Consider the following 22,675-nt stretch of genomic DNA (forward strand, 5'->3'; position numbering starts at 1 on the left):
ATTATTTTCTTAGCTCTTTGTTACCTATCCCTTGACCAAAAACGTTTGTGCGTGGCCTCATAAATGAGCCTCTCACTTTTGTTTTCAGCCTCCCGCCTCCCACTTTTGTTTTCAGCCTCCCGCCTCCCACTTTCGATTTTAGCCTCCCGCCTCCCACTTTCGTTTTCAGCCTCCTGCCTCCCACTTTCGATTTTAGCCTCCCGCCTCCCACTTTCGTTTTCAGCCTCCCGCCTCCCGCCTCCCGCCTCCCGCCTCCCACTTTCGATTTCAGCCTCCCGACTCCCGGCTCCCGGTTCAGCCTCCCGCCTCCCGGCTCCCAGTTTTCCTGTATGCCGGTCAGAGCCCTTAAAAAGAAAGAAAGCGATTAAGAATAAAATGATAGAAATTGTCAATTGGATTTTTCCAATTTTTCTTTTATTCGTCCTTTTTTGAAAAACCAACCCTTTGAAACAGTTAAGTTTAAGCAGATTCCGGGATAGGGATAGCGTACAGTATCAGCATATTATGCTTTTTCATTTGATAAAATACATACGATATGTTGCGCACCATTTTTTCAATGGTTTCAATGGAATCGGTAAAACGTTCAGCGAAAAGAACTCTCAAGCTCTGGAATGCGCCCTTCAAACGTTCATTCTCGATTATCAATGCGTTCGTGGGGCAATCATAGCGACGGCTTCTTGCTAGCCTTTAACCTTTCGCAGGATAGAAAAGTGAAGCTTTTAGAATATGCGCTATATTTTTGCCGATGGTTTGGATTTAGCGGTTTCTTTGTTTTCGAGTGTTAAATTTTACTTTCAATCTGGAATTTGTTTAAAAACCACACTAGCCGCTCAAGGCCGCGCAACTTAGTAGGATTTAGTGGTTGCAAGTCCTACGTAGGAGATTTGCTTCTAGCCCTTCGGGATTTTACTTTATTGGGTTTTCCACCTGCCACACCAAACTATTAAAATTACATACCTTCAACAGTTTATGATTCTCTGGCAGTTGTTCAGAAAACTTTTCCAATCCTTTGTAATCTTCAAGCATATAATAACATTCTGAGATTCTTTCTTCGTTTCGTCCTTCCACATAATATTGTACAGCGTTCGCCCATTTCTGGTGGTCGCAATAATAATCACCAATCGCATTCCAAGCTTTCTCCAAAAGGGCATCATCTATGAACAAAGTGGGTAACGTTGATATACAATGGAGTCTCCATAACTCGAACACAAATTCGTTCGAGTTAAGGAGATTTCAAGTATTTAAGTAAGGATCGCGCAAGCCAAATTGTAACGTCACTCCATTCAAAATGGCGCATTTTCCTTCAAATAGGGAAGGAAAAGCTCTAATTAGTGTTTTATATAAGATATCGGTGATTTGGAACAAGTTTTTATAACTTAGTTTAAAATAATAAACGTCAGTAGTCGGCTATTCATTCCAGGAAAAAATAAGAACCCTACCTCCACCACCACCCCATTTGACGAGTTGAACAACTCGGAACCAGTCTCCTAGTTTCATTCTCATCTCAACTGCTAAATCCCTTAAAATGAAAGAAAGAACAGAGAATACAGTAAAACCTCTAATTAACGGACACTCTAAAAGGCGGACACCTCTGATTAGCGGACAATTTCATTTTTCCCGGCCGTTTCCTAGTCAAATCCTCATAAAAAAGTTTCTAAAAGGTGGACACTTCTAATTAGCGGACACTAATCCCTTTCCCCGATGGTGTCCGCTAATTAGAGGTTCCACTGTATTAGAAAGTCATAATGCGCAAACCAGTTAACTAAGCCTAAAATTAGGCAATTCAGATACGGCTTAAGCAGTTGCGTTTAACCGTAGCATACTAGGACTTTGCCGTAGTCTTAGTATACTAAAAGACATAACATCATTATAACATCTTTTTAACATTCAATTCACGTTTCTTAATGACCAATTTGTTAGGAGCTACTCATTAAAAGATGCCGAAACGGGACCATTGTGTAGGGATCGCAACGTAAAGAATGGATCTACCATAACAAACTACTCTCCACTCTTGGTAATAAGGGTCCCTTTTTTTAAACCCTCGAAAGTCTCTCATTATGGGTACAAAAACGATAAAATAGCAATTAGTCCCCGAAAGGATCTCAAAATTACGAAATATCAAAATCGACTCCCTCGAGGGGTCATAAAATCGGGTAATTTTGAGCTAAAATTGGAAAAATAGTTTCTCAAAGGGTCGCAAAAATGTCGAAACTGAGTCTCTCAAAGGGTTGATTTTTGGACTTTTTTCGCTCGAACCTGTCACCTCACCAACCTAGTACCCCCGGATGCACGTGCCAAACCCAGCTAGCTCTTTAATTCACTGAACTTGTGTTAAGGTTGCGTTCATTTTCATTTCAAAGTCAAAAGAAAACAGGAAACTGCAATGGCAAGCTGAAGGCATATGAGAATTTCTCAAAAGTCCCCATTTCTCTGGCTTAGCAAAGTTATGTTTTGGATGTCTAAAATTTTACATTTGAATCAAAGGTAAAAAAATTGTGTTATTGTATCATTGCAACTTACCAGCGATCAGCATCTAAATATATTTTCTCAGCTTCGTCATATCGTTGAAAGTAAGCACATACTTCAGCACTTCTTATTGCTTCCACCTGCAAAGATAATATATCAAGTTTTTAATACATGCAGTGTGTCCCGAAAGAAGCCGACAAATTTTTATATTAGGTAAAATCCCCAAAAACCCATTATCTAAACTGGGCTTAGTAGAATAATTGAAATAAGATTAAAATTCTCTGTTCAATCAATAAATATTCAATTCCCAGAACGAATGAAAAGGTTTTGGAGATTGAAATTTAAAGTATATAAGTCATAAAATTTCGCATAAATTATGATGATTTCACTTTATATAAAAAATCTGTCTGCTATTTTAGGACACACGCTGTATAAAAAACACTGAGGAGTAAACTTTGCCTGATGCACCCAGAGTAAGTATAAATTATATTCATCTGGTGGCTATTGGCGGCGCCGGGGCGGATTTTTTTTCCGTCAACGAACGAAGACCTACGCTAGCGGCCGAATACCTTTAAAACTTTAATGCGTGGTTTTCCAGCGGCCGAAGACCTACGCTAACGGCCGAAGACCTACAAATTTAATGTGCGATCAGTTTTCAGCGCCCGAAGACCTACACAAACGGCCGAAGAGCTGCAAAACTTAGAAATTTGAGAATCTAAATCTGAGCCAGCGGACGAATACCTTTCTTTGCCGCATGAAAGTTTTTCGCACCAAACTCCTGCCGTTCAAGCAATAAATTTTTAATATTTCGAGAAATAAATTCTTTTCGTGATAAGTCACATGAAAACATAATGGTACTCTTGTAAACATGGAGAGGAATTTGATTGCTGATATTTTTGAGGAAATCAAATCAAAGTACGAAATTGTTACATTTTCTTGTGATGAAAATCATGAAACTGATATTGAGATAAAATGTGATATATCTTTCAGCACAGATCTCAAAAATTTTATTGAAACCTACTCAAAATACACGGGTGAAACCTTGAAAATTAGGACCCCAAAAAAGAACACTGAGAAGAGTATCTATTCGGAGCGAGTGTTTTATAGATGCTACCACGACACAAGGTACGAAAAGACAAGAGATGTCAAGTCAATATTGGAGAAGAAACCAACCAAAAGATTCAGGAATACTTTTTGTCCCTTTCAGATGTCGGTTAAGATACTTAAAAGTGATTCTAATGAACAACCAACTCCATTTAGATGTACCATAGATATAGAGCATAAACACAATCACCCCGTGAATTCTCTTCATGCTTTAAGCTTTAAATTGATTTCAGAGGAAACGCAAAATTATATCAAAAAGCTATTCAAATCTGGTATGACTCCATCACATGCATATGCTGAGTTTCTAGGTGAATTTCGTAGGAAATGTGCTACCAAGTACCATTATGTTTTCATGTGACTTATCACGAAAAGAATTTATTTCACGAAATATTAAAAATTTATTGCTTGAATGGCAGTTTGGTGCGAAAAACTTTCATGCGGCAAAGAAAGGTATTCGTCCGCTGGCTCAGATTTAGATTCTCAAATTTCTAAGTTTTGCAGGTCTTCGGCCGTTTGTGTAGGTCTTCGGGCGCTGAAACCTGATCGCACATTAAATTTGTAGGTCTTCGGCCGTTAGCGTAGGTCTTCGGCCGCTGGAAAACCACGCATTAAAGTTTTAAAGGTATTCGGCCGCTAGCGTAGGTCTTCGTTCGTTGACGGAAAAAAAATCCGCGGCGCCGGGAGCGAAGGATTCTACCCCCTTTTCTTTTGGAGCTTGACTTGGGAGATTGAATGCAAGTAGTATAAGCCACACCTACTTTCAGCTCCCAGTAAATTACCACATAGGACAGATTACCCAGTACATTGAGTACTGAGCTGAGCTGCCGGTGACCGGGGGTCAAACCCAGGAGCCCTTGATTAGAAGGCAAATACTCTAGCGACTAAGGTAACCGCCCACAAAATGACTGGAAAATCCAAGGAATCATAAGGCTGCTGGCATCCACTAACGGATTCGTGCTCCTTATACTACCTGCAGTTTTTGTAAAAGATCTGTGATTCAGACCAAGGAATAATTTTCTTGAATAGTACGTACAAAACAAAAGTTAGACCATTTATAATAAGACCATAAAGAGTATATTGACAGGGACATTCGAAGGGTGGAAATTTTATATTACTTACATCGAGTTTGTTCAGTTTTTTGACGAATTTGATGCCCTGGTAATCTTGACATTTGACGAAAGCTTTTTCAGCAACTTCCAAATCCAATTTCTCGAGTGCAGACTCTGCTAATAATCTCCTGTTGATATGAAAATAAAAGTTAAGTTTTAAAATATATACTCGACATTGGTATACTTTTAGGTTTAAACAAGTAAAGTCTTGATTAAAATACTTTATCGGGGAAAACTTCGTCGGGGAAAAGTGACGAAATTTCGGCCAAGTGACGAATATTTTTCCCCGACGAAAATTTTCCCCGGCCTTAATGCGTTTACCAAAACCAGCAAGTGACAAATATTTTTCCCCGACGAAGTTTTCCCCGATAAGGTACTTTATATAAAAATTTGTCGGCTTTTTTGGGACAGACTTATAAAGACTTATAAAGAATGCGTCTATTTTCCTTTGACTTACCATAACCTTGGATGTGGATTATCCATAACAAACTGGTATGTATCGTCGATTCCTACTTTGTCCAACAGATCTCGAGTATCTCGCAATGACTTCGTTTCAATGTCGATGATTGATTCTTTGGTTGGATTTTCGGGGTCCTTAAAAAAATGATAATGAGATTATAACTGATATAAGGCATCAATGCCATATCCACTAGGTCGGTCATGAAACAATAAAAGAACGTTGAAAAAATGTTGGAGCGACCATACCGGCCATAATATTTGAGAAAAAAAGGGAAATTCCCACGAAATTTTTTAGCCACAATCGATTTGGAAGCACTCTAACTTAGGTTGGAAGGGTAGAGTTTTAACATGAGATTTATCTAAAATCAAAGAGAACGGTCCAATAGGGCTCAGAATATGACCTGGAAGTCTAAAAACCCCACCCAAATTGAAAATATTCGATTAAATCTAACAAATAGCCCAAAAGCCACTTTTTCGCCCAAACTTTAAAATGCTAAAAACGAGGAATTAACCAAAATTTGCAATATATTTTGACCGATATTGGAGTTAGAGAGAAATTGTATTACTGTATATATCAGATGGAAAGCAATTCTACACATCAAGTTTAATCGAAATTTGTTGAGTTTAGTTGCATACTTCGAAATTTGCTGAGAAAGAAATGGTCAGATAGTCGAAAGAACAAAGGCCAACAAAGAGCATAACTTGACTTACCTTCATAATTTCATCAAGTAGGATTGATTGAATTTGAAGATCATTGAATTGACAAATATATCCTGAACATACGATGGGCTCCTACAAAAGTTAAAAAAAGCTTTTGACAAAGATAATTGACAATTATTGACTACTCAGTTTTGTCAAAAATTAACATTTTAAATCGGTCGTTTATCATCACCAAGATATCATCGCTTGAAATCAATGAAATACGAATCGAATTATACCTCTGGTTCAAGATTTCTGAAAATGTACATTCTCGTCTTTTCAGTCATTGCAAACAGATCTGGGTTGTCCTGAAAATGAGAAGAAACAAAATGTAAAACCCTATAGAGAAAATTTCCAAAAAAAATACATAATATAAAAGATTCGAAGAAATAGTTTTACATAAGCGGTGCCAAATTACAAAAATAAACTTTGTGTGAGATGGAATTCAAAGTTTTTTCTACCATGTTTTAACTTCATTCTCCGTGACTCTAACATTTTTGACACGCCTCTGATAAACAACTTAAATAATTTTTGATGAATTATCTCCCAAATTTGGAGCCCCCAGCGGTTTGCGTGAATGCGTGAATGAGCATTTTCGGTTGCGTGAATGAGCATTTTCGGTTGCGTGAATGAGCATTTTCGGTTGCGTGAATGAGCATTTTCGGTTGCGTGAATGCGTGAAAATTGAAAAAAAAAATGCGTGAATGCGTGAATCGAGGGTCCACTGGGGGGGGGGGGTATTATAGTACTATAGTATAGATTTTTATCTCGATGAAAATTCTCTCAAGTAAGCTTATCATTTAGAACCAAGTTTCACCGAACAAGCGAGGTGGAAATTCTTTTCTCCTTCTCTCGAGGAATAGGATTGTAGCTTAGGGCAGCGTACGGTGGAATTACAGAGATTGGCGAGTTTCCCAAGTTTCCAAATTTTGTACAAGCATGGCCATGATACAATATACAATAGAATTTTTTCTTGGTTTAAAACCCTCGCTTTTCATATTTTTACAATCTGCATGCATGTCGTTCGACATTACCTCTCGACATGTACTCTATAAGAATATTCATTGTGAAATTGGCCAAAAAATTAAGAATATACCAAGAATATCACCACTAGTAGCGTGGTACAAGTGGTACTGCAGAGGGGGCAGGGGACAACAAACAGCCGATTTTTCGGGGGCACTGAAAGACAACGGTCGGAAAAAGGCGCCTCTGATTAGTAATTTTCGCGCCTATTTGCTTAGAATTAGCAATTTTCAGCAAAAGAGAAGAAAAAAAGCAGGAAAATTTTCGTGCTGGCTTATACGCGTCATTTTTACAAAAATATTTTACTTTGAAAAGGGGGCGCGCAAAAATCCAAACTTGGCAACGTAAATCTAACTTCGCCCGGGTCAATCCACGATTAAGAGTGGCCCGGTAGTGAAAGTATTTCTCAATTTTAAGCTTTTGTTTAGGCGGACTGCAAAACCGTCTGTCAGATTTTAGTTGTTTTTTAGAATATAAACTCTTTTGACCCTTAGATTGCTTGAAATTGAGTGATTCCAGGCATTAGCATTGTTCTTTAATTGTTCTTATTTTTTGGCGATTTTAAGCCTCATTGTTCTTATACAGTAAAAGAAAAAGAGTGTACCCATGATGAAATGGAAAAACATCATTCTTAGAAGAAGCATTAAAGGTTTTGTTTTTGAATAAGAGTGGTATCGTTTGCTTACTCATCAATTTTAATTCACAAGCTTTTTCATTGGATCGATACGGATGTGGAGCAAGATTGGTCAGAAAGAGGAAAAGAAAAACATTTTTTTGCTTACATCAGCATAACATTACAATAGGCAGACACTGTCCTGATATGAAATACGTGTCTGATATGAAACGGAAGCACTTATGTAAATATAAAACCTTTAAATTTATCAGAATTGAAAAAGAAAAAAACAAATAGTTAGTGAAGCAAAAACAAAAAATGTATAAACAAATCACTTTTTCAGTGAAAATGTATCGTTTCAGGAAATCTAATTTTGCTTTGGCAACCTCTCATTGAGCATTGATTAAAAGATCTTTTGTGTTTGTTTTAAAAAAACTAGTTAAAAGCTGTTAAAATTATACTGAATAGTACTATGTAAATAGCTGCATGCTATCAATAACCAACAATCGATTCACAATTATAGAGTATTCAAGAGTATGGTTTTTATCCAATCAAATTGATGCAATGCAAATGATGAAATAAGGGAGTTTTGCTTTTTCAGGAAATGTTTGTGTGTTTTTATTTTTTGGAAGGAAGATTTTTTGGAATGAAAAAGAAGAATGAGAGATCTTCATAAAATTCGTTTTCTTTTGTTTATTTTGGTGATTTTTAATGTCACCGCTTCAGGGAAAAGGAATGCTGACTCTGCAAAAAGGTATTACACACTTATTCTTTTGCTGATGCTAAAACTATTCGAATTATTGGCTTACACTTTTTTTATAAGAACAATTTTATAAGAACAATGAGGCTCAAAAATGCCAAAAAATGAGAACAATTTAAGAACAGTGGAGAGGCTGAAGTTAGAGAGTTATAGCAAAAAGAATCACTGGTTTATAAAATCCTCTAAATAGTGAAGTAAATAGCCAAAACTTGTTTTTTACCTTAGAAAAAATAAGAACAAAATAAGAACAATTCAAGGCTCAAAGTGCCAAAAAAATAAGAACAGCCGAGCTTCAGTAAAAATTTACTGGTTCTTATAAAAGAAAAGTGTATTTCGGCTAATTTCCAATTGCTTGAATCAAATATTGGAAATTTGAATCTCGACAATTAAAAAAGATTTGGTTCGAGCTTATCAGTTCAGATGACGTCAAATAAACAAAAAATGAGTGGGAGAGAGAAGCGAGAAGTAATCTCGCAAGTACGGTTAACCTGGGCGAATGCACCTTCATTTAATAAGTGAATCGCAGCACCTTAGTAGAAGTCGAACCCGGACCTTTTTCACGAAAGCCAGGAAGATAACTTTTGGCAATAACCCATCTATGTGTCCCTTGATGAACTTTATACCCTGTCCTTTTAAAAATAACACAGTAGTGTACAAGGTTTCGACGGCTGTCTAATATTTTTATTATATAGAAAGAGGACGCGCCTATTACTAGTTGACAAAGCGAATAAACAATAATTTCTCATCACTTGTTCTCGCGCGTCGCCGTATGGGCATCATTTGTTTTTATCTGGCACCCAGATGGTGAAATTTTCATCCGACACGTTTAAAGCTCTGAAGGTCGGGAAAATTTTCAAGATCTGGAAGGTTTACATTACGGAATTTTGCGAGACCGCGTTAAGAATTTTGCAGCGGGAGGTCTGGTAACCCAGCCCTCGTTTCCGGGGATTGGCGGGTCCAACCGAAATATTTCTTTCTTTACGGGCAAGGACTGTTGAACCCGACTGAGGATGCGGCACATCAAAGGCCGACTAACCGCCCGCTCCCTTTAGAGCTTTAGCGTGGGCGGCCGCCAATCCGCCATCGGAATATCAGATAACATTTGTTTGAAAATGCTGTGTAAGCAAATGGTAGGAGATGCATTAAATGACGTATCCTTTAAGAAGATATCTACGGCTAATTTCAAAATTCATTGCCGTAGAGAGTCTGTTGTCCTTGTCTTTTCTGGTTTGAAATTTTTCAAGAGAGGGGAGACGACGAGAGAAGTGTTGCTATTTATAAATCATACTTCATCGCAGAGGTTTGCGGTTTACGGGAATATTTTTTATCAAACAGACACTGCGCACATAGTGTAATACGAAACGATAAACGTGAGATACATACACTCTAGTACAGAGTATTAAAAAGCCTACGAAGCATTGAATTCGTTTACCTTTTCTGTAATAGGAGAAGTGGCAACAAGTCAAAGGACAATGGTTATCCAACGCTGTCCTCATTCCCAACCAACTACTTCACAGAGACATACAAGAAATTTATTAACCTTCGTCCAGTCATAGGAATCGTCCCCATGCCTCTGGATGGAGATAAGATTTTATCGGAATACCCTGTATCATGGTCTAAAGAATATTTTGGTGCCAGTTTTGTGAAATTGATTGAAATGACTGGTGGACGAGCTGTTAGTATTTCTGAGGTAGGTTGCATTTTGATGATTATTTGGTATATTTGGTTTCACTGAAGTACTGAAAGAAGCGGGTCAAGTTTTCATAGAAACTTTGGAAGTTCCTTTTGAGGAGCAATGTTCTTTTGAGGAGCGCCTGATACAAGTGATTCCCATAGATTTATAAAGCCTGAAGGGCTTTTGGCTGAAAAGTGTGCCGAGGTTATTTCACATATTACAATAGAATTTCAGCGCTTGACAATAGCAGCAATATTTTTTGCGATATTCAGTTTTTTTTTTGCTTGAAAGAGCTTAAAGCACAACATCTAGCCCTTTGGGCTTTACAGAAATTTGTAGTGATATAATTTATCGAAGTCATAAAAAACGCGTATCCTGATTACGTATCGTTCCTCCTTGGACGGTTTCTTTTGGCATTCCTTACTTTGATTGAGGACATAATCGAATCGCAGTAGTTTTCGATTAACTTTCAATACACTTTTTCGACTGTAGCCACCATTGCCGCGCGGGCATTTTTGTGTCCGTTTTACCACCCTAAAACCATCCCAGTCTTTTTTTCGCACCTATAGACAATCGAAAAAGGTGTAAAAAATTGGATCAAGTTTAGGGGGACAATTAAATAATAATAAAGTGGCACGTGCCTGACCGCGCGACTACGGTGTATTGCCTTCCACATTCTGGATAGATCCCTTTTTGTAAAAATTTTTCCAATTTATCACAATTATTCTCATAAACACGCGTCTAAACATTTTTCAGCTATATCATTACAAAAGAAGCGAAAATTTCAACATCAATCTTTCTTGATTTTTAGGACCTGAAAGGCCGTAAATTACGAAACATGTTGAGGAAAGTGAACGGAGTATTAATCCCTGGAGGCGACGGTGACTTGGCAGATTCTGGATATAGTAGAATCTCAAAAGCAGCAACAGAATACTCAAGAGAACAAGCTAAGAAAGGAATCCCGTATCCCGTATTGGGGATCTGCCGTGGTTCACAAATGATTATGCAGCTACTCTCGGAAGAAGAAATCCTGCGACCTTCTGACTCTAGTAATATCACTCTACCCTTAATGTTCACAAAGGAAGCAAGGAAATCTCAACTTTTCGGTAAAGCACCCAAAGATTTGATTCGAGTTCTAAAGGAGAAGGCTTTGACGTTTAATGCACATATTTACAGTGCACTGTATGAGAATTTTAAAAAGCATCCGGAGCTGACGAAACAATTTCGCATTCTGACAACTAATTATGATCGACGAGGAATCGAGTTTATCAGCACATATGAAGGTAAGATTGATTTTCGAAAATATCGATTGAAAATCGTAAACGACTCAGTGACCCGTAAGGCTGAGCAATCCGTAACTTCAAAAAGTATAAACTCGTCAGAGTCCAAACACCTATCAATCACAGATTTATAAATCCCGAAGGGCTAGATGTCGTGCTTTAAGCCTTCGCAGGCATAAATAAATATCGGAAAAAATATTGTTGCTAACGTTTTCGAGAGCCCGCGAAGCTTCTGATTGGTTAAGCGCTGAAATTCTATTGTAATGTCACGTGACCTAGGTAGGATTTCCTACCTAACCTCGGCACACTTTTCAGCCAAAGCACGACATCTAGCCCCTCGGGCTTTATAAATCTAGGTATGTTATCAACCCATGCATCAATCAACTCATATACCTAGTCCATACACTTATCTATCTATACACCGATAGCTAAATGAAAGGGAATTGGGTACGAGTGTACCAAGCCTGAATGAGGTTTAACGCCTGAATTCCTTGCATTGACACACCCTCAAAAATAAAAAAATATGACATCATTCGGACCTTCGTAAACTCAAATCCAATGGGTTCTTTGCAAGACTTCCGTCATAGTTGTAGTTGTGTTATCAAAATGCTGACAAGATACTTAACGGTACTTAATACGAACAGTTTATAGTAGGGGCCAAGTCCCGTGGCAACTTTTATAGGACTAAACTATTACGATAACCCACTTTTCAGTTTGATCATCTGCTAGTCTAACAACATTTGAAAGTAGAAAGACTTTTTTTCGTTTACAATATACACATAACAATACACATTTTTTGAAGGATTTTTCACTGGGGTGACCAGTGGGGATGGTCCCGCTGGGTCATGGCGGCACGGCGTACGATGTCTCATAAAAGCTGGTTTTGTGTGGTAACCAAACTATTACTGTTCTCTCTTTCTTTAGACAAATTTGCACCTATTTTCGGGTTGCAATGGCATCCAGAGAAGTCCTTATTCATGCATAATCCAAGTTTAGCCATAGACCATTCCACATTTGCCGTAACGGCCGCACAATATATTGCAAACATATTCATGGGGTTGGCACGTCAAAATCCAAATCAATTCAAAACACGCAAAGACGAGGAGAAATATTTGTTGTATAAGAATTCAGCTGTCTATGTTGGAAACATCACCGAGACTCCGTACGAGCAAGTATATTTGTTTCCACTCTACTCGGAGAAATTTGCAGACCGGAATATTGAGACGGATAAAAAAGGCAACAAGAAGAAAAAACATAAAATACCTATGCAATTTTAAATATAAATTGTTATGCTTGTTTTTTAGGTGAAAGAGAATCTTTGTCTATTTAATATGTGTACTCGCAAAAGATTTTAAGGGATTAAGTGTAATTCAGGCTTTATTTTCGGACGATTTCGTTTTAGTCTTATCACGTGCTCATGAAAAATAACATATCCTTCAACATACACGCTGGCAGTCAGGCCAACGTTAATGCCAACTTTGTAATTTTTGCTTCCTGAGGCAGCGAAAGAATGGAATCTAAATCGATCAAAATGCCAGCCAACTGTGAGCTACTTATCAAAAATGGCACAGTACTTTGCTTCAGCCAGGGACGGAGTAGCTCTATCTAGTGTTTTATAACACATAAGCGTAGAAATATTCTAACAAAAATGTGTTTAACTTTTAAGAATACATGTGGGGGAGCCTGTTTATCATTCAAATCATTGATCTCTAACTACTTGGCTGGATCGGGCTTCCCATATAAGACAAAGCATGTCCAGTTTTAGTCTGCCATCTTGTTTTCAATTCTGGTCATCAACAGCGCGATTCGACAATTTTGAAATTGGAACGATCAAAAATTTAAGGCAGATTAGAAAACAAAATGGCCGACTAGTCAGCTTTAAAACTGGGTACACTTCCACGAGAAATCTGTGATCAGTTAGCCTATCTAGCGTGTAAAGGAATATGATATCTGTGATTCAAATAGAGTATGAGATAATGGATGGAATAATTTTCACTTACATCAGCCCATTTCATATCCCAAGCATCTTTGCGTTCAAATTTCAAATGTTCTCCGTATTGTTCACGACCTGTTTGTATATTCGTTGTTTTAGCCTCCTAATAAAGCAAAGAAAAAATAATGAATGAAAGTACAGTAGAACCTCCAATTAGCGGTCACCATCGGGGATAAGGTTAGTGTCCGCTATTTAGAATTGTCCGCCTTTTAGAAAAATTTCAATTCTGTGCTCTAATTTTGCTATAAGTTACTATTAAGGGGTTAAGTACGTGTAAAATTTAGGTCCGAAGTGCTTTTCTAGAGACACTAGAATATGGAAAAACAAGAGAATGATTATTCAAATGCAACAATTTAGCTTTTTATGAATCATAGTAGTCTTGAGGGTCTCTGCAATTTATCATTTTTATGATGTAAGCAAATTCACCGACTGGGGAATTAAACGTCTATAAGCAATTTGTTCAATGAAACTTTGAACTGTATATAAGAGATAAATGGTTTGGATAAATCAATCCTGTCTAATTTTTTAAAGTCTGTGGCCAGTTTGATCGTTGATGTCCGCTAATTAGAGAGGGAAAAGTAGGGCTTCGGCCATTTCGTACAAAGAACTTTGTCCGCTAATAAAATGTCCGCCTTTTGGAAATTTTTTAATGAGGATTTGACTAGGAAATGGCTGGGGAACTCGTGTCGACTATTACTTACAAAGTCAAAGAATGTCAGAATTCCTGAAATATCGATAATTGCTAATTTTCTAAAAAGAGAAAAAATGATAGTTGTAAAGTTATAATTTTTGTACCATAGAAAATTCTCATTAGTCGAGTTCTGAGTTTCAAGTTTTCTATCGACGAGTGACAGTGCTTTCGGTAAGAGACTCAAAAAAATAGCCTGGATACCCAGGCTATAGATTCTTTCTATTATTATGATGTCGCTTGCACTTTTGGGAAGTATCCCCTTTTTTGAGGGAGAAAAGAATCAAAAAAAAAAGAAAGAAACTTACGTAGAATTAGAATTCATAGTGAATTGATAAGGACGACAATTCAATACATATTTATTTTCAAGTCCAAGACGAGGTAATGAATAACATTGTATGGTGCCAGATTCTCTTCCCTGTAAAAAAAATAAAAGAGACTCGTTAAGGGTTACATGCACTACACAGTATACAGTGGAGTCTCCCTAACTCGAACCCGCACGCACAGGGAACCCAATTTTGTTCGAGTTAAAGAAATGTCGAGTTATGGAATAAAGTTTTAAAGCAACATTCGGAAAGAAAATCCCTTTAAATAATAGAGTACACGTTGTTTACTTGGTACAATACGGTCAACAAACACCAATATATTGTGTAGTCTAAGTAAGCCCTTCACTTTTTAGTCCTTTGAAGAATTTTTTTCGCAAGGGGGCAAAAAGGAAATTCAGACTTCGTTCAGACATTATGCTTCGAAACGAAACGGTTCCGAAACACTGTGTGGACAACAAAAGTTTGGCACTACAAAGCAAAACGGATCGGAACAGCTACGTTCCACTAGTTTCATCGGAACGGAAATGCTCCGTTTTCTTGCTACGAGACATTCCGAAATCTAATACGTCCACTTCCTATCCGTAACAAAAACCATCCCGAAGCAATATCAAACCGTAACGTCTGAACACTTTTGGTGAGCAAACTTTAGTCGACTTACCAAAACGACAAGTTTCTCTGAAACACATACAGCACACACTGGATCACTGGTTGACTATAAACAAGAAATAGAAAAGATAAGACATTTTGTTCCACCTTTTCTCTGAATGGCTTTTTTATAGTACCCTCTTCTTACAGACTCGTTGGGACCACCTTTCACTGGGAAAATTGGTTAAAAAATCGTACCCAGTGAAAAAAATTATAGGGTGCGCCACAAAAAAGTTTCTCTCTTTGAAACTAATTTTCTCAAAATCTAAAATTTCTAAAAGAACCACTCCTATTTCATTGGAAAGAAGAAAGATAGACTTAGATTTTGATGGGTAATTTATTTAATTCAATTCATTAGATCAAAAGTTATGCTCAATTGAATAAAAAAGTTACTTTCAGAAAGTGCTCGAAAACGTCAAAAATCGACCTATCAAATTTTTTACTTTAAATTTGGCAATTGCAATAGCCTATACATAATTAAGAGCATTTTTCCGTAACAAAACACATAAATTTTGAAACGAAAGGGTCGAAAGGGTTTAAAATCCTCATCAACATTAATCTAATTTGGTTTTACTGGAATTTTTCTCAGATTTTTGGTTCTAGACTGGATAAAGTCTATGTAAGGCTGGATCTACCTCGAAACCCATATTTGATGTATTTTTATGAATTTTACCAGATTATTTGGCCTTTTTGACGAATTTTCTTCCTTTCATTGAAATTTAACCTTATTTTAAATAACTTCAACCTCCTTTAAATAACAAAAGGTCATTTAGACAGCTAATTATCATTTTTAATGACTGAAACGAAAATACTGATATATCATATAACTATGCTTCTGTTTAATTTGATTGGTCGATTTTTAACGTTTTTGAGCATTTTCTGAAAGTAACTTCTTTATTCAATTGAGCATAACTTTTAGGGCTACATACACTACACAATATATTGTCGGGCAATATATTGATGATATATTGCTGAATGTCGACAATATATTGAAAAGGTGTCCGCAATATATTGTCAGCTCAATTTGCAATATTCCAACAATAAAGGGGGATTGTTTACAGAAAGAAAATTCCTTTTTATAATAGAGTACCAGTTGTTTACTTCGTACATTACGGTCCGCAAACCATATTGTTGAATATTGTTCGTCAATATATTGTGTAGTCTAAGTAGCCCTTTTGATCTAATGAATCGAATTTAATAAATGACCCACCAAAACTTAAGTTTATCTTCCTTCTTTCCAATGAAATAGGAATGGTTCTTTTAAAACTTTTAGATTTCGAGAAAATTAGTTTTAAAGAGAAAAACTTTTTTGTGGCGCACCCGGTACAATTTTTTCCCCGTTGAAAATGATCAAAATAAACAAATTTCATTGCAAAAAATCATGCTAATTTTTCCATCCTTACTATATTTTCTTTTTTTTAATCTCAATTTAAATCCCAAGCCATAAAAAACATGGGAATATCAATCCCATCCACTCTCAGTCCGTTATTTTTATCCGCACTGGCGGAAAAAATCCTGGTCAGTGAGAAGGGGCTGTTGCATAGTGGCATAAAGAAGTTATTAGAGATCAATCACAGATAGTAAATCAATTCACAATCCATAATGGTTTTTGCCGGTCTCCCTTAATAATGCATTTCTATGTAATATACTGTTAAATAGGAAGACAAAATCAATATTTTGCGTGGATACCACGAACCCCTGGTTTGAATTCTTCCACTAAAATTCTTCATTAATTACATTAATCGCTTTTAGCATGCGTGTAGTTATGTTAAAAGGTTCTAAAGAAGCAAAAAAATGCTATCAAAGAAAATTAATTCAAAGTGTTATGGTGTTGGGATTTTTAACAAGGGTTGAATGAAGGTTAGTACCCCAAATGATAAATAGATCGATTAATACATACAGCGAGAGCTTTTTTGATGTCTTGAATTCCTTCGCCTGCTCCAGAGGGTACGTCGTCCGCATGGAACAACCTGAAAGTTTATAAAAATAGATATTTTCTTATTCGTCAAAGAACGGATGAGATACAAGTACTGCAACAAATAATAAACTCAAAACATCTTTGACACAGATAGAACAAACGAAACATTCAGCCGAAAAAAGAAGCTACTGCTACTGGAAACTTCAGCTCAATAAAAATTGTATAAAGTTTCTAGGCTAGGATACCAAAATTACGAAAAATATTTTGTAGGAAGTTTTGAAAATTTCTCTGAATTTATATATTCATGATATGCACCACTGCAATGACTTCACGAAATTATGCAACTTTTCTGTTTTTGTTCCACCCAATACGTCACTTTTTCTATAGTTTAAGTGACGTATTGGTGGAAAGTTTTAAAAGTTCTCAGAAGCCTCTCCAGTGGTGCATATCATGAATAAATTAGTTTTTAATCAATTATTTTCTTACTTTTCAGTGCCATCTCTTTTTCTTGTAATTGTTTGTGTGAGTTCAGAAGTGTTGAATTTTCTGGTGCTCTTATAATTCCATGTGTAGAAAGCCTCCCTTGATGCAGCTACCACGTAACCAGCTGTCATCGCCATGAAACATGGTTCTATGGGAAGTTTATATGAAGGATTGATTGAACTAAATAATGCGTGAACAAAGCCAACGAAGAACCGTATTACTTCGAATATACACCCTTGGCGTTTATTTATTTTTTTGTTCAAAAGAAAAAGGGCGTTTAAAAGAAAAAGGGCGTTTAAAAGAAGGGGGCGTTTAAAAGAAGTGATACGATATACAGTTTTAAGAAGAGCAATAAGCAAAGAAAAAAGACTGGACAGCCATTTCTGTTATCTAGCTTTCTATACGACTAACCTAGATAATAGTAAAAAACAAGCAACATGCTGAATGGACCTACCTGATGATGAAAGTTAGTTAGCATTGATAGCAATGCGAAAAGAAATATGAAAAAAATCAGTCAGAAAATATAGCATTTAGCGAAAATACACAACACAATAAATTCATCATTGATTGTTGATGGGGGGAGAGAGAAGGGATGTAGGGAAAAAATAAATAGGAAGTTCTGGTCGCAAGAATCAGTTTTATTGATAATTGAATCATGCTTGATGGTGAGCATTGTTATCAATAATGTTTTTGTGTGAAAAACATAGAAATAAAAGGAAAAAATCCAATGAAAATCTGCAAAAACAGCCATTTCCGGCAACCGGAAAATTTTTTTTCTCAAAATTTTTCCGGCATATTTCCGGAATTTTCGGCCGGAAAAAAATGTTTTTCGAAAATCGGGCTCCGTCACATTTTAGGTATTGTCATATTGCATCAGTGTGCAAAATTTCATAAAAATATATAAAGTACAGCTCGAGAAATTCAAGAAATACTGTCTTTCCGGCGAAAATAGGTTGTTCCGGCGACTTTTAAAATAGTTCCGGCTTCAAAAATCAATCTTATTGAAAATTGAAACATGCTTGATGGTGGGCATTGCTATTGATAATGTTTTTGAATGAAAAAAACAACCAATTATATGGAAAAGTCCAATGAAAATCTAGAAAAACGGCGATTTCCGGCATATTTCAGGCATTTTCCGCCGGAAAAAATTTTTTCTTAAAAATCGGACTCGGCCATGTTTTGAGCATTTATAATACGCATCTTTGAGCAAAAAATCAGAAAAAACTAATGATAAAATCTCGAGAAAATGCCAAAAAAACAGTTTTTCCGGCACATTTCCGGCATTTTCGGCCGGAAATGAATTTTTTCGAAAATCGGGCTCCGTCACAATTTAGGTATTGACATTTTGCATCAGTGTGCAAAATTTCATGAAAAATTATAAAGTACAGCTCAAGAAATTCAAGAAATACCGTTTTTCCGGCGAAAATCGGCTGTTCCGGCGATTTTTAGAAAGTTCCGGCTTCAAAAATCAATTTTATTGAAAATTGAAACATGCTTGATGGTGGGCATTGCTATTAATAATCTTTTTGAATGAAAAAAACAACCAATTATATGGAAAAGTCCAATGAAAATCCAGAAAAACGGCGATTTCCGGCATATTTCCGGCATTTTCGGCCGGAAAAAATTTGTTCTCAAAAATCGGACTAGGCCATGTTTTGGGCATTGTTAATACGCATCTTTAAGCAAAAAATCAGAAAAAACTAATGATGAAATCTCGAGAAAATGCCGAAAAACCAGTTTTTCCGGCATATTTCCGCCATTTTCGGCCGGAAAAATTTTTTTTTCGAAAATCGGGCTCCGTCACATTTTGGGCATTGCCATTTTGCATCATTGTGCAAAAAATTAGAAAAAACTAATGAGCCAATCCCGAGAAAAGCTGGCAACAGACGAACGAACGAACGAACGGACGAACGAACGGACAAGGGTTAATTTAAAGGACTACCTTAGGTAGGTCCAATAAATGAAAAATAATGGAAGGGACAAACTGTAGTCTTAGTAGTTTTTAGAAACTGATATTATGCCGTAACATTTTCGTGTTATCTTATAACACCCATATATCAAGTTTCAATTGAAATATTCCGTTCCCGTATTCTCAAGATCCGTGGTAAAAACGAATCCAATTTATTGTCCAGTTTTGAGATTAAACGTCGCGATTTAACAATAAAATAGCTCGTTGCGTGGGTTCAAAGATAAAAGTTTAATATTTGAGACGGTCGGCTTCATTTCAATACACCTATCAACCTTTAAAGCGTGAAGGGACTGGGTTCGACTTTACCAGGAAAGAATGACGTCAAAATGTTTGAAGTCGTTGCATTGACATTCTCATAGACAAAGAACCTTGACGTCATTACCTTGTAAATTCACTGCCAGATCCCTTAAAAGTGGACCACACCTTTAAGGGTTGATAGGTGTAAAATAACAAAGCACAAGAATGCTCCATTATGTCAATCGTCGATTAGACTTACCTATCCCAATATATCTTGAATCTAAAGGTGTACCAATAGCATTGCACAAAACCAAAACGTGCTGAAAATGAAATGAAATCTAAATTTGGTTGAAGCCACTAAATGACACTAGTACATCAGCTGAGCTAAATTTTTGAATCCTTTTATTGTTATCTTAGTTTATAGTTATCTCGGAATTAAAAGTTTGAATTTTCAAATCTACGACTATCGGCAGACACGTATTTCGTCCTTCCCAGGACTCATCAGTGCGGCTCGGGTGAGCGAGTATAGACTGCTGTTGTCACAAGAGTGCTCAAAACACTAAGTGTTGTGTTGAGCTTCACATAAACGTATAGATAGGGAGATTCTTGATTGAAATCAAGGATAACTGATGATCGACTGAGTCGAGATTAAACCACTGACCTTTAAAATACCCTGGACTAAGCTATATCCGTCATCTTTGATCGGAGTTTTTTAAAAACTAGTACCCCAATGGTAGCACTTCTCGATGTAGGTCAATTTATAATGCAAGGAAATTTTCCATTTAAAATTTTGTATTGGTTTTGTTTGGCTAGGATAAAGTAACTGTGTCAGGGTATAATAAATGTCAGTGGATTGAATACGGTAGTGAAAGTAAAAGAGAGATAATCTTGCATTGGCGAGAGGAATAAAAAGACAGTACCTGCATATTGGCATCATCCGCCCTGGTGACCAAAACACAATGTTCAGCAGCTGCCGTAATACTGATCAAATTACGAACGTACTTCACATATCTCTGTTGATAAAGACAAATTAACATAATGTGTCATATTGTGTGCCCCGAAAAAAGCGGACCAATTTAATTATAAAGTAAAATTTTCAAAACTCATTATCAAAAGTGGGTTTAGAATAAATGAAGTGAGATTCAAATTGATTCCCTACTCAATCAATAGATATTCAATTACCAAGATGATTGAGTTTGAAATATTGAGTATACAAGTCGTGAAATTATGAGGATTCTACTTTTATCCGCTAGCGGATAAAACATTTATCTGCAAGCTTTTTATGAGACTGTATTGTAAAAGAACTTGTGGTCAATATTCATTAGTAGGTTTTAAACAATCCTAAATTATGACTAAAAGTTTTGAAAAAATTACTTTGTAAATGTAGGACTAGCCCGGGAACAGCCTATGGCTATTTGATAGACTGAATGGCGTTGATAAACAAAGTTAGTTAGAAGGACAGTGTTGTCTGTATGAGGACATGATTGATCTCTTTAATATATTCGAATTTAATTGATTGATATATTTACCTCGTTACTCTTGGTATCCCAAAAGATGACAACCCATTCAGAACGTTCTGGCTTGGTGAAAGCATAAACCAAAGTGTTTGCAAAGTATCCCCACTATAAAAAAAATAGAAAATTTGTCAGTTTAATAAAAATGTAGGAACATCTGTTTTTAAGACCGTCCCATGTGAAGTCATTTATTCTGCAGAACCAATTCATAATACACGTTTCACGCAATAAGAAGCTTCGATGGTCAAAATATTAAGGACAAGTTAAGAACATCTCAAGGCTTTGTGGACTCTAAAACACCGAATTTCTTAGAATCGTACATATAAATACTCAAAAAATGGTGAAAATAAGAATATCTTTTAAGAACATTTTTTAGGCTTTATAAAACTCTAAAAGTAAAGAATATATAATGGCTCAAAATTTTTGGCTGCTCTCATAAAAAACGTGTATTTGCTGCCATTAAATTTTTCATCCTACAAACGATGTCTCGGCAATTCATCAACGTCGATTATTCAAAACCTTTCATTCGGGGTCATTTCAGAGAGGAATACCACGACTTTATACTTGAATAAAATATATCAAGCTTTTGCCTCTATTTGCAAATTGTAAAGTTGACTGAATGAAAACAAAACCGTAAGTACCTTATAATCTGGTCTGATATTTGCAAAGTAAATGAACGAATCAACAGCCAATGAGATTCTTAGACTGCTTCCTTCCCAGGAGACTGCCTTCATTTCTTTGCCAGGAACTTTCAGCGTCCTCAAATGTTGACCGAAAGGGTTATAAAATTGTACAATGTTAACATCACGATCTTGACTGGAAGTTTTTTGTGAACCAGCAATGGCTAGAACATCTCCTTTGCAACTCCATTTGAGAGAGACGATGGTCATAGTGATGTTAAGTAACACTGGTTCATCATCGAATTCGTGTCTCATGATTTGGCATCGTCCTATATCATATGCGATGGCGAGTTGTGGACAGTTCTCTTCGAGATAACCACTTTTACCATTATACCTGTTGTGTTTGTAAAAAAAAGTTGAAAGAACTTTGTTCGATCATGAACACAAGCGGTGATTGCCTTTACAATTGAATTAGATCATAGTGCTTGATTGAGATGCAAGAAAATTCAAGATAACAGACTAGTCAATGGCTGCCACGTGATAAGTTTGTTAAACAAAATGACAGCAGAATTATTCTTAACAAGGCTTATATAGATATTTTATTCTTCATAAAATTGTAAAATCGAAATAATTTAGACAAAAGAGATTGTATTGTGGGATTGTATACATACCATTCTACACTGACCAAATTATATCCAGACACTTCTCCTTCTAAACATGGTAGACTGACTGCACCCTGTAAAAAAGATATGATAAACAAACACGTCATTGGAGTATTTTCATGATTATCAATCAATAAAGGAAGGACCAAGATGTATGGCAAATTAAACTCTTTGCTCTTCGATGGCTTCTAGTGACTAGTCATTCTGCATTCATTTGGCATTAGGAGTACTTATTTAAGAATAAAACTAAAAACAGCCTAAAAGATATCCATTGATGAGACTTCTTTAATATTTCTATAATAGTTAGCTTTATGGGTCTGATGGCAAAATATAATAAGCACATACAATAGAGTTTCCAATATTATCATAAATGTGCACTTCACCAGTGTTTGTACCAAATAGAATGATCTTGCTGTCAGGTGACCACTGAAA

At 36.3% G+C, this 22,675-nt stretch overlaps 2 protein-coding genes across 2 annotated transcripts in view; one reads left to right on the forward strand and one right to left on the reverse strand.

Annotated features, from left to right (window-relative positions):
• Nucleotides 1-22,675, reverse strand: part of LOC136821311 (WD repeat-containing protein 35-like) — a 70,038-nt gene that overhangs the window by 41,363 nt on the left and 6,000 nt on the right. The window contains exons 6-24 of the mRNA XM_067077543.1: nucleotides 22,589-22,669; nucleotides 22,253-22,317; nucleotides 21,603-21,975; nucleotides 20,977-21,069; nucleotides 20,368-20,460; nucleotides 19,707-19,767; nucleotides 17,245-17,389; nucleotides 16,741-16,810; nucleotides 14,854-14,907; nucleotides 14,178-14,287; nucleotides 13,883-13,931; nucleotides 13,189-13,284; nucleotides 6,077-6,145; nucleotides 5,850-5,930; nucleotides 5,137-5,273; nucleotides 4,690-4,807; nucleotides 2,521-2,606; nucleotides 1,440-1,519; nucleotides 958-1,154 (exon numbers count right to left, since the gene is read on the reverse strand). Of these exons, the coding sequence (XP_066933644.1) occupies nucleotides 958-1,154; nucleotides 1,440-1,519; nucleotides 2,521-2,606; nucleotides 4,690-4,807; nucleotides 5,137-5,273; nucleotides 5,850-5,930; nucleotides 6,077-6,145; nucleotides 13,189-13,284; nucleotides 13,883-13,931; nucleotides 14,178-14,287; nucleotides 14,854-14,907; nucleotides 16,741-16,810; nucleotides 17,245-17,389; nucleotides 19,707-19,767; nucleotides 20,368-20,460; nucleotides 20,977-21,069; nucleotides 21,603-21,975; nucleotides 22,253-22,317; nucleotides 22,589-22,669 (2,058 nt within the window). The remainder of the gene's footprint in view (nucleotides 1-957; nucleotides 1,155-1,439; nucleotides 1,520-2,520; nucleotides 2,607-4,689; nucleotides 4,808-5,136; nucleotides 5,274-5,849; nucleotides 5,931-6,076; nucleotides 6,146-13,188; nucleotides 13,285-13,882; nucleotides 13,932-14,177; nucleotides 14,288-14,853; nucleotides 14,908-16,740; nucleotides 16,811-17,244; nucleotides 17,390-19,706; nucleotides 19,768-20,367; nucleotides 20,461-20,976; nucleotides 21,070-21,602; nucleotides 21,976-22,252; nucleotides 22,318-22,588; nucleotides 22,670-22,675) is intronic.
• On the forward strand, nucleotides 8,054-12,531 carry LOC136821312 (gamma-glutamyl hydrolase-like). The gene is made up of 4 exons (XM_067077545.1): nucleotides 8,054-8,227; nucleotides 9,680-9,923; nucleotides 10,720-11,191; nucleotides 12,113-12,531. The coding sequence occupies exons 1-4, from the start codon at nucleotides 8,133-8,135 to the stop codon at nucleotides 12,463-12,465; spliced, it is 1,164 nt and encodes a 387-aa protein (XP_066933646.1). The 5' UTR covers nucleotides 8,054-8,132; the 3' UTR covers nucleotides 12,466-12,531.

The sequence above is a fragment of the Clytia hemisphaerica genome, unplaced genomic scaffold (assembly GCF_902728285.1).
Source record: "Clytia hemisphaerica strain Z4C2 unplaced genomic scaffold, Clytia hemisphaerica genome assembly, whole genome shotgun sequence".
Taxonomy (NCBI): Eukaryota; Metazoa; Cnidaria; class Hydrozoa; order Leptothecata; family Clytiidae; genus Clytia; species Clytia hemisphaerica.

What these genes read in the sequence shown, in the direction of transcription:
- LOC136821312 (XM_067077545.1), top strand. Translation starts at nt 8,133, where the DNA reads ATGAGAGATCTTCATAAAATTCGTTTTCTTTTGTTTATTTTGGTGATT. An exon ending in GAGCTGTTAGTATTTCTGAG is followed by an intron (nt 9,924 to 10,719) that starts GTAGGTTGCATT and finishes CTTGATTTTTAG; the next exon opens with GACCTGAAAGGCCGTAAATT. An exon ending in GTTTATCAGCACATATGAAG is followed by an intron (nt 11,192 to 12,112) that starts GTAAGATTGATT and finishes CTCTTTCTTTAG; the next exon opens with ACAAATTTGCACCTATTTTC.